General features: G+C 31.3%; 1 protein-coding gene across 3 annotated transcripts in view; it reads right to left on the bottom strand.

Annotated features, from left to right (window-relative positions):
* Nucleotides 1-741: 741 nt before the first annotated feature.
* LOC134232603 (uncharacterized) overlaps nucleotides 742-12,164 on the bottom strand; it is a 28,587-nt gene continuing 17,164 nt past the window's right edge. The window contains exons 5-10 of one of the 3 annotated variants that reach the window (XM_062714600.1): nucleotides 4,493-4,633; nucleotides 4,239-4,370; nucleotides 4,092-4,136; nucleotides 3,069-3,195; nucleotides 2,852-2,951; nucleotides 742-1,182 (exon numbers count right to left, since the gene is read on the bottom strand). In XM_062714600.1, the coding sequence (XP_062570584.1) occupies nucleotides 889-1,182; nucleotides 2,852-2,951; nucleotides 3,069-3,195; nucleotides 4,092-4,136; nucleotides 4,239-4,370; nucleotides 4,493-4,633 (839 nt within the window). In that variant the 3' untranslated portion in view covers nucleotides 742-888. The remainder of the gene's footprint in view (nucleotides 1,183-2,851; nucleotides 2,952-3,068; nucleotides 3,196-4,091; nucleotides 4,137-4,238; nucleotides 4,371-4,492; nucleotides 4,634-12,164) is intronic. The other 2 variants (XM_062714601.1, XM_062714602.1) reach the window with 2 other exon arrangements.

Genomic DNA, 12,164 nt, shown 5'->3' with positions numbered 1-12,164 from the left:
ATAAGAAATTTTCATTTATTCAAATACAGGTATATCAATTGTACATATGCTTTGACAATGAGTTTTAGTGTAAAGCATTATTGCGATATGTATTTTATGGACGTTTGGAAGTTTAAAATAACTCAAACTCTAATGAGCATTTGACTGAAATTGTTAACATATGTACATAACAGCAAAGTTAACTATAAAACAATGAAGCATATAGCACTGTTGTGTTAAGCGCAAGAAGTAGAAAATTTACAAATCATATTTACCACTGATATAAATTCTAATATGAGTTTTAAAGTTACAAAGACTTTTTCTTCTTATTAAAACATTACAGTCAAATATGTCAAAGATAAAGATTGTTAATGTAATCGCCAAAGGAAAACTGTCTACAGCTGGCATTTTTGTCTCTGTCATCACTTAAGTCAGAATCCATCATACAGATAAATGAATGATATAAAACCTTTATGAAAGAAATTCTCATGTAAAATGCTGGGAAGATTTTTTACAATACATAGATGCATCTTTTCATTTTGATTGTATCAAGACATTATTATTTTATGCATCTATCACTGAAAGGCATCAGAAAATTATAGCAATAAATTCATATGAATTATATATAAAACAAGAAAAGTCCATATTAGAAAAAAGCATTAAAGGTTCGTCAGAAAAAGATATAGATTTCATAATAAATATGTCAAAAACATAGATGTTAAAAACCAAGTTAAACTTTTAACAAATTTGTTATATCTTATATTTTGTAGTTTGTTTTTTTTTTTGTTGTTTTTATGTTGGTTTCCTAAATACCCGGGTTAACTGTAAATGGGTATTCATGGGAAATGTGAAATAAAAGATTTTAAAAAATAGTACAAAAGGTTCTTTGATTCAGAAAAATTTCTTCCTTTACTGCTTTTTCAGTGAACAATAATCGTCATTAACAGATGCGGAAACATCGAGTTCCATATATCTTCCCCCCGCATGGAGATTGCTGTAGTCACTCTCTTCATTCTCATGATCAAGGTTTCCACGGAGGTGGTCATAGTTTTCTTCATTGCAATCCTCTTTTTCATGCAGGTGATTGTAAACATCAACGTTCACGTCTCTATTCGCCATCAAACTCTTATTGGTTTCTTGCACGTTCTTTGGTGTTCGAAATTCAACAGAATGAGCAAATGGTGGCACATTTACAACCTTTCTCTGCAATGTACAATTTTTGTTTAATAATCATTCATTTTGTTAATTTTTTAAGAATTAAAATTCCACATTCAATGAAAGTTTTAATTTTTTTTTATATGTTTAATAATCCAAACAAAATTGCCTTCTTCTGCTAAGCGCTATGGTAGTGTTTTGAAAAAAAAAACAACACATTAATCTATCTATCAGAACAAAACCAGAAAAATCACCTCAGAATAAACAAAAAGTGGACTTTAAAAAAACATTTATCTGTCATTTCATAGTTAGTAAATTTGTATATTTTCGTCCAAGGATAGGTTTATATCTGTCAAAGTAGGTATTCATCTCTCAGTGATTGAGAAACTCTTTTTTATCCATTTCCTTCTATTATTTTTTATGTTTTAGAACGGAATTTGTGTATCTAAATATTCAAGGTACGGGCCTGTTTTGTGAACAACGCCTCCCCTGCGAATGAGGCTGCTTTCGCCAAGACTGCTTGATTTGTTTGTGATGATAAAACAGTCTCAACGCGGTCCCAGATAACATCATCAGTGACCCCTAGCGGAGAGATTCTGTAATTTGATCATTGCCTTTAGCATTATAATGAAAGTTAAATATGTTGTTGCATGAGATTCATCTAGTATACATGATATATATTGAGTTAAAGCTAACTGAGATGATTAAATTTCCCTCCCACACAACCCAATATGTTATGTTTTGAGTTTATTACATTCTGTATTTCACTTACTAATTTATACCCAGTACTTATTCAAGTGATTACAGATTATTGGAGATAGATGCAGTGAGGATGTGGTAACATCTAGAGCAGTTTGTTAAATACTTTAATATGTTGGTAAAGTAAATATCAAAATATTTAACATTTAACTGTTTAATTTACTGTTCACATATGTTGATGTCTACGGTAAGGAATTTCAAGTGTTAAATCTGAGAATATTGATATATACTTCGTGAAATCATTTTAACTTGTTGGGGTCAATGTTCGTAGGAAAGCACAATCTTACACTGTACCTGTTCGTGGGGATGTGATTTCGTGGGTTACTTGTGAATACGATTTCCATTTAAATTCGTGGGTAAGGGCCATCCCCGAAATCCACGAACATTGGCTCCCAAAAAAATAATGATGATTCCAGAGTAAAATATATACGTCTTCATGAAATTGTTGTTTCAGTCACAGCATAATACATTCATGCCAAATTTTCGTTGCTAGCTTACAAATTATGAAAATTATCAACTGTATCTAAAGGATAGTACAGGTTTATAAAACCACATGTGCAAGTTAATGTATATTCGATGCTGGTTATGCATTAACAGCAATACTCGGTTATAACGAAGTCATTGGGACCTTTGAAATTACTTCGCTATATCCTTAGTTCGTTATCGCCGTATAAGAAATTCATTAAATTCATTTAGCTGGATCCAAGATGAATTCGCTATATCCGTAAATTTGCAAAATTCCGTTTTCGTACTAAAAGAATTTTACTGTATTGTTATTTATGTTTCAAAATATCAATTTCTAACAAATTTAAGCTATTAAAATCACCGAATTTATCGTGGAGGTTGTTGATTTATTGTATGTTTAACGTCCTTCTCGACAATTTTTCACTCAAATGTCGCGGAGGAAAGATAACAACTAAGAACTTTTTTTTCAACAACAAATCATTTTTTTTCTAACCTCTGAGTCATTAGTTCGATGAACGGCAGGGATTCTGAGAGATGCATCTGTTTCAGTCTCATAAGTAGTGTTGTTAAAAACAGCAATCTCTCGGCATTCTCTAAATAAAAAAAAGGTTGAAGAATGCAAATTGATTCTAAATGTTGATAATACATGTCAGCAATGAATACAATAATCAAATTACCAACATAGCTTATGGCACTGAAATGTTTCATACTTTTCTTCAGTTTTAGTTTTTCCGTATCGTATGTTTTGATAGATGTTAACTGTAAGAACAGTTAATATAACTCCTAGGATAAGGCCACCAAAAATGGACCCAACTATCACACTGGCTGCGTTATTTTCTACAATATAAAAACTGAACCAGATTACAAGGTGTCCACTGTTATTTCGTCAAAAATATATAAAGAATTTCATAATTATGTTTTTTTTTCAAATTCCCTATACTATATGTACATGTATGTTGATCTTGTTCGATACTCATTGCTCCTGGAATTCTAACTCTATATCCAAGAGCGCACCGTGTTTGCAAAGCTGGTTGCTTCAAACTCTCAAAATCTGCTATGAAATGAATGCGCTGCTCAAAAGTCTACCTTTAATTAAAATTATACAGTATATATGACCTAAATTTAAGCTTTCGGAAGCACGAACACTATATAGGCCCTATGTCACTTCTCAGCTGCCATATTGAATGCAATGTTGCAGTTGATGAAACTGGAGTTGGTCAACATGGTCAGAAAACAGATTTGTGTGGATGTTTAAATAGCAGAGGAAGTTGTTCCATGCATTCATAAAGAAAATTAACTGATTGATTTTAATTACATCTTTGTTTATTATCATACTTAAAAACAATATGGATTGGATTTGCAATTACAAGTAAAAACAACAAACATTCAATAACATGCTGCTCAGTGTGCACTTTGTAACATTCCAACAAAAAATGTTATAACTAACGCTATATTCAGTGCATAACCTTGCAAGTTTCTTATGTCGATTTGCATTTCTTGTATGAATAGTTATAATTACCATATACATGTATATATTCCTCCACTGCATCCAAAAAAATACATTAGCTTTTACATTCTCTTTTTTAAATTATAAATTCACTTGATTTTCAACCTTTATTTACATTTACACTTAGAAGACAGACAAAAGTTCACTGAAATACATGTATATACACATCAAAAGGTTCGCCAGAAGGCAGAAGGATATCAAATATTGAATCATTTCAAATAAATACCTTTTTGGACTCCAATACTTGCTTCAGTATAACCATCTGAAAGTACTGTAAGCAATATATTTTGTAATTATTTACTGACTCGCTTTATCTTATTTTTCTTTTAAGAATTCAAAATCTAAAATTCTAAGTAAAAGTATATTGACTTACATAACCTGCATTCGGAATCATTCAGTGGGGAATATCCAGGCTTACAGGCACAAGTATCGTTCTCACAAACAGAACCGGGTATCTCAGTACACTGTTCATTATGGTGGCATGTGTCGTTCAGTTTCAAGTTTCCTAACAAGCAAGAACATATTTTTTTAAATTCATAAAATCCTAAAATACATGACTTGATTTATGAAAAAAAAATTCAGTATGTTAATTTTTATATTGTTAGCAAAGAATGTAATATAATCTACTCTTAAAACATTTGTTTCCGATTCCTAAATATTCAGATGGGCATAGACAAACGCCTATTTGTTCAGTTTGCAATCCCGAACATATTTTTGATCCATCACCACACCCCTTAGTTGATGTACACAAATCCTGTGAGAGGTCTTCTGCAAAAATAACAAAATGCACTGCTCATAACACTAGCTATAGTAACAAATAATATGAAGTCATTTCTACTTAGAGAATATAAATGTACGGCAGAATTTTTGAATTTGTGGATTACAGATTTTGAATTCAAATTTCAAATTTACGTTACGAGTAAAATTTTGGGGGTTTTTTAATTATTGTATCAAATTACAAAAAGTGTGAAATAAGAACATAGAAATATTGAATATGAATAGTTTATTTTTGACAACTCAGCTAAACGAGTTAACTGCTCAAGTGCCGAAGAACAAATATTGTTTCCATCGCTCAGTTTTTTATCTAAATGTCAACAATGTCGAGGTGATTTCAACGTGAAACATGTAAGAAATAAGTTCAGATCATCTTTCTTGAAGATTGTTTAAAATTCTTGGTCAAAAGACATCTAAATTTTTGGAATTGATACAGGAGTAAATTTTTCGCATTGTCGGCGCATGCGTAAAAGAAAGGCGTTAACAGAGAAGTAAAGCAAATTTTTGTATGGGTTAAACAGATTTTTTTTTAGTTTTTCTTCATATAAGTAGATTTTTTAGGTTCTGAAACCTGTAATTTTCTAAAGTCTTGTATTTTACCTCTGTATATTGTTCCCGTTTTTATTTTAAAGAACGGGTACCAAATTTTAAATTCACAAATAAATAGTTTCTTCCTTATATTGCTTACTCTTCTCAGGCTGCTTTAGATTTATATTTTCTCATTTTTAATGTCTAGTGATCGAAACATAATCCGTTCATATAATGCATATGGTTCTTTCTCATATATCATCGAAATCAATTAACATCATAGCCATTTGCAAAAACAAATGTCCACATTTTGCGCTAATGTTAAATGAAACTGCTAAGACCCCTATTTGGCCCCTTGTTTATAAATATTAAGCAGTGTCATCCCTGTCCCAGAATGAGTATTAGTTCGAAGTGATTTGGTATTCAGAGGTCACAGGAAGCTCAGAAAACATGTCAGTTTCAGCATTTTTGTGCATTTTTTTTTATATAATTCTTAATAGATGTAGCACAGTTTGTTTCAGAAAACATAGAGCACAATATTACATATCTACCTTTATATATATATCATACACTAATATCAGGTGCTATTTAAGTATAAAAAATATCAAATATCAAATAAGCAAGCTTGTGCTCTATGTTTCCGTTACGATGCTCACCTTCCATAGCACCTGATTCTATACCTCTGATGTTTCGGAGGTCCAAGTTTACTCTCCTTTTATTTTGTATTGTTTAACGGACTTTTGAGCTTGAATACTGTTCGTTATCTCCATATACTTCATTATAAGAAATATAGAATTTTTTTTAAATTACATTTATAAATTACAAGCATAAATTTCATAAACTATTTATTACATCATTAGAATATTTTTTTTTTTATTTCTGGGGTAATCTAAGACAGACTATAGGTCACCTGTAATTAATTTCTTTTGCTGTCTCCTTCCCCTTACCTGCACACCATTTCCACCTAGTCAAAACCAGTCACCTATTTTTGCTAAGTGGGAAAACTCCGAGCTGATATCATCTGTCAGTAAAGGAGAAAGGCCAAAAACTGTCCATTCTGTGAGAGAAAGAACTAATCGAGGGCCGTAGGCCCGAGATTAGTTCTTTCTCTCACAGAATGGACAGTTTGAGGCCTTTCTCCTACTTAAAACATGATTCTCTTTGTTCTAAAAATTTAAAGATAAATGTGAAAGACATGTAGCACACATACAATAAATTCATTGTTTACAGAATGGACAGTTATAGGTAAGCTTGGGGTGCACAACAATTTGTTGAATAGCCATTATGTATTCAGATTCAAATAACAAAAGGTCTTTGTCTAAAGAATGGACAGTTACAGGTGGATTTTTGGGGGATGGTAGTATTTATATAAGAATGCAACTCCTCAAAATCAGTTTATATTTTGCGTTGTAAAGGCAAGCAAGTTTCCCTTTTATGGAGATCCGGAATACATGACAGAATCGAAATCGAATTGAAACAAAATATGCACAAAACAAGTGATATTTTGACCTGGAAACAGAGAATAGGAAGCGTAAAAGAAAATATTATCAAAATTTTGATCTCCTTAAAACTTCGACGACAAATACAGATATTTCGAATTCCAACCGGATTTTTTTTAATTTTAAATCAGTTTTTGGGGATATATAATAATTGCAGCAGTGTATTTGTGAAATGCAAATTGTGTTCCGAGTGTTTGATGGCCATGAGCCAAACTTCGACTTGAAAATGTATTTTAAATCAGATCTGGAAATGTTTGAATTTTACGGAAATATTCACAGGGAGTATAGTTTTCATGGCGCAAGCTGTTTTGGGGGTGATGGATTTAATATTAGCCTACTTCAAGCTTAAAATGAATTCTTCTCGAGGGAATGATGCTTCCAAAATGTGAAATTGTGTCATTTAATTCAAGTTTTGTTAAAAATCAAACAGATCTGATGCAGTGTTCAGGATTAACTTAAATCTCCAAGTTCATTTTGTTATTTGCATGTACATTAAATCATATTTAATGTATTTGTTTTGTTTCCTTTTTGTGCACACGCCAAGGTTTACCTGTAACTCTCCATTCTGTTTGTTTTAACTGTCCATTCTTTTTGAAAAAAAATGTCCATTCTTAAAAAGAATGGACAGTTTTCCAAAAAGAATGGACACCTACAGGTGACTTAATGGATTGTTAGGGGAGTTAGCTCAACATTACGCTAGAGAATGGACAACACAAACAAAAGGTTTACGTCACAATCATGTTTTATCCACAGAGAAGCATAAATATGCCATCATTAAAATTTCTGCTCACCATAAGCAGTGTAGCAACCGCTAATGATACAAAGCCGCTTAATGATATCCATATCATTCAGCGTTGCAATTTTCACGCTTAATGCCATAAATTATTACATTAATGGTTGACCTTTTCAATCGCTACATGTAATGCTCAATCGTCGCCTATGGATAGAATTACATCATTAAGCGTCCAAAAATGCAGAACAGCCTTAACGCTTAATGAAATAAACAAATATCTGCATGATCCACTGCAATTGATACAATATAATGTATCATTAACTACAAAACAATTATGATTGTTTCATGGCATGATTAATGGAGGGTTAGGGGTCGTGGATTAAAAGTCCATTGTGGCGGACTAGACTTTCAATGAATATTTTTAGTCTAATTTAAATCTAAAAATTTACGTTCAAAAAGGTGGGGGTATTTTGGAGGGGGAACCCTGTCAAACCCCACCCAAAATTATATACATTTATTCTATATGTGCTATATTAATTAACCAGAGTGGAAGTCGGTAGCAAGTTAAGTAACTGTCCAAAATATTTGTACAAATTTGGAATATCCTGATTTAACTTTAGTCGAATGAATCCTTAAAATATTCATCCCTCTGGAGCAGCGCCTGGTTTTATATCATAAATGTTAAAGTAGAATTTTAAACCTTATAAATGTGTAAAAATAAATGGTAATTATCGCAGCACTGCCTCTCCAAATACAAAGGCTCGAATTGAATTCATGAATTTGATCAGGATTATATTTGATTAAGGTAAGTCACTCGTCAGCTTTTTAGAAAAGTTCACGCAGAAGCATTTACTTCAAAACTACTTATTAAAATTCAATTTTTATAACATATTTAAATTCAACAATGTAAATTTTTTAACATTCAATGAAAAAACTGCCCAAAAATCTAAAAAGAAGCAAGATTTATGAGAGACTATTTCTTTTGGTGGAAGGATATTTAGCAGAAAATTCTGCAAATCTGCACATTTATAAAATTGAATGTAATGGAAATTAAGCCTCACATACTTTTACTCGGAGAATATTTTCCGTTTTGATATTGCTAAAAATATTTAATATAGGTCTTAATTTATATTTTTAGACTAAGTTTTACACCTTCCCTCAACAAACTTTTCCAAAAAATGAAAATATATTAAAGAAGTCAAGGTCAAATTTACACTATTTTTTGCCTGAAAATCACATATTTTGACAAATATTTCAAAATTAACATCACTGACCCCACCTTTTTCTTTCATTATTTCAAACTACTCGATACTTGTGACTGATCAGCACTCAAGTCGTAAAAAGTTTGATATAAGAAAATTTTTTATTGCCTATTAAGTTTTTTAATACCCCAAATACGTTATTTTTTAGTGCAAAAAGGTCACACAATAATTTACGCGCATTAATTTGGAAGATTTGTTTAATGATAAATATTATTTAAATTATTTTACGTAAAATAAGATAATATTTATTGCCATGCTTACATCTAATCAAATATAATAAGGGTTAAAGTAATTAACCAAAGAGATGAAATTTAAGTGCAAAAAGGTCAACTTAAATGTATCGTAGATCAGTAGGCTGCACACTGACCCCCTATTTTCTTTGCGATTTTGAGTTACACTTTATGAGTACTTATCCAAAATATACTTCTCAAAAAATCCTTGATATAACAAATTTCAGGAGTGACTTACCTTAAAAAAGTAAAAAAAGATATGATACAAGTTTTACAATTCAGGTAGTCTTCTCCTCGTAAAAAATCTATATTATACAAGTAAAATTACTTTTAGTAACAGATTAGTTAATAGTGTCAAAGATTGAAAGGATCGCTTCGTGGGCAATACAACAGGTCTACACGTATTCCCAAGTATCGGTGAATGCAAGTTTCATGCATTTTTGACGGTAAACTTTGAGGGTCCATGCATATTATTATGTTTAAATAGCCTTGGCTGACCATTGAATTTTGAAATGTGGTAGAAATAATCTGCAATGTGACCTAAACCATATGTCTTATAAAATTAAAACACGTACGAGAGCTGTTCAATAAATATTGTCCTCGGTGTTCGGAAAGAAGCAAAGGACGCTTTTCAATGATTTAGTCTTAATGATTTAACTTAGATATTCTCTTTTAATAAAAACACGTCCGTAACATTGTAAAGCAATTTTTGATTGTTTTAGAACTATTTTTTAATATACCCCTTTGTATACTGGAACATGGCAGATCCTATAATATCCTGAAAGGTGTTTTTTTCCAGTTTTGAAAATGAATCAAGTCGAAAGTTGACAGAAAAAGCGAATATTGTTAGTGTGATAAAACATTAACTTTCTGTTTATTCCCAAAAGACATTTACTTTTCAGGGAGTGTGGGTTTTGACACTGTAATGGGGAAATTTATTGTATTTTGAATTCCTCTATCTTATTCATTCCTCTCATAAACCTTTCAATTTTTTGCAAAAAAAATGCTTTCTAGACTTCTTTAGCAATTGAACTGCCTCCCCGACTAAGATTTTGAACAATAAGACCACTAATATTCAAAGAAACTGCCATATAAAACTGTCTTTGTCGACTTGCAATTCTTTGCTCTTTTCAGACCTTTGCTGTTTTTGTCAAGTTTATCTTAATGTTATTTTGTTTAGGGGTTTAAAACAATGGATTCACGTTTCTTTATCAGTTTGAATTTCAGACAAACTTGGATAACTAAAATTTTTGATTTTTTTTTTTAATAATTGTTTAGGTATTCTTACGGAATCAAGAGGGAGGGGCAAGAGTCTTACCCCCCCCTCCCATACACACACTTTTTTGCAAAGATAGACATAAGATAGGCAATCAACATTTGCGCGTAGGTTTAACCCCCTCCCTTTCAATAAGGTAAATGAAAAATTGGTACTGATAGTTCAAAAGTGTTGTTTGAAAAAATGGTACTGAAAGAGGTTCAATTATACATTCCCCTCCCCCTTCCAAGAAATGGGAAATTCGAGTTTGGACAATTTTTAATTTTCCTTTTTTTCTTGGCAAGTTCTTATCAGGTTTGATTTTATCTCTTTTTAATATATAATAAATTTCTGATTTAAGCACCTCCCCCACTTTTAATTTGCTTCAATTACCCTCCAACTTTTGAAATACTTCCGACAACAATGCAGACGTAAAAGGTATATAGGTATTTAATACAAAAGAATGTATGAAGAAAGACAACTAAAATGTATTGATCAATTCACACATTTTTAAAATCTTATAATAAGTAAGAAGGATATGGAGATAACGAACAGTATTCAATCTCAAAGTCCATAAAACAATACAAAATAAGAGCAGAGCAAACATGAACCCCCGAAACATCAGAGGTGGGATCAGGTGCCATGGAGGAGTGAGCATCCCCTGCTGACCGGTCACACCCGCCATGTGCTTCTTATCATGATCAGGAAATAACGGAAAAATTCGTCAATTCAGTGTATAAATAATGGACTAACAATTGATATGAAAAAAGTCAGTTCAGCATTTGACTCAGTGATAAATTGTATTTGCTGACAAGGTCATTGTATCGACCATAGAACTTACGAAATGATGTCTTTAAACGAAACTGCTGATATTCTTGTTTCATCAAGTTGCTTGTCAATAATTTACCTCGTTTTAGAAATTGTTCATACGTAAAGCATGCTCTTGCGCATAAAATCAACTGAGATATATATACTCCGTATGCAGGTGATGAAGGTATATTGCTGCACAAGAAAGGGAAGTTGACGATAGAAAAGTTAAAGCCATCACGTTTATCATATAGTTTTGTTGTTAGATAACCATTATTGTCTTTTTCAAGAAAAATATCTAAGTATGAAGCAGAAGTGTCGAACTCTGTGGTATCTTTTATCTCAAGCTCACCAGGATATATCGTATCGACGTAGGTAAAACATTTTACTTTATATATTGAAAGAAATAACCATAGTCATTTACAGGGATGGGGTCGATTACTTTCAAAAGTAATCGATTAAATTACAATTAATTTGGATTTTAAAAGTAATCGATTACAAGCTGATAACAGACATTTTTTTTAAGTAATTAATTACATCTTATTACTTTTCCTTCATGTTATCATGGTTACCTATGAGTACTTTAGATTACATTAAGTTTTAATAATTTTGTTGAATGTTAAAGGAGAAAGGCTTGTTTTCATTCTTTTTCTTAAATATCATTTATTAATGTTTATAAGGTAGAATTCAGACAAAGTTTGGTTGTACGTGCCTTTTTCAAAGATGCATGAGATGGTTAAACCATCTGATTTCTATCTTTAATACAAGCAAATATCCTGTGTTATTGTTGAGAGTGAGAGAAAAAAGAATTAATTATTATTATTTATAAATAAAACTGGACATGATTATAGTAAGGGATATTAGGATTTCATAAAAACAGTTACACAAGTTATTGACCTTCTTGATGAGCCTTATCCAAGCTAACCAAACTTATGTATGCCTGTTTTATCTCTAATTAGTTCACATTATCTTTTTATGTACATTGTAAATCAAACAAAGAGCTTTTCATGATAGGAGCATTATAGGAACATTTGATATCTTAAAAATACATTTTTTTTTCAAAGATTGATCGGGAAAAACAAACGTTGCATTACACACGCGTTTATTAATTGAAACCAAAAGAAATCAAACTTTAAAAAGATGCTGTATGATTTTCTTTAAGTATATACATAAATCTGGTCAAAAATTACGAATTGCTAAGCTGATTAAGT

The sequence above is a fragment of the Saccostrea cucullata genome, unplaced genomic scaffold (assembly GCF_032062105.1).
Source record: "Saccostrea cucullata isolate Sc308-1 unplaced genomic scaffold, CSIRO_AGI_Scuc_v1 ctg944, whole genome shotgun sequence".
NCBI classification, from domain to species: Eukaryota; Metazoa; Mollusca; class Bivalvia; order Ostreida; family Ostreidae; genus Saccostrea; species Saccostrea cuccullata.
Note: the sequence above shows the minus strand (reverse complement) of the source record. Positions and strands in the feature narration are given on the sequence as shown.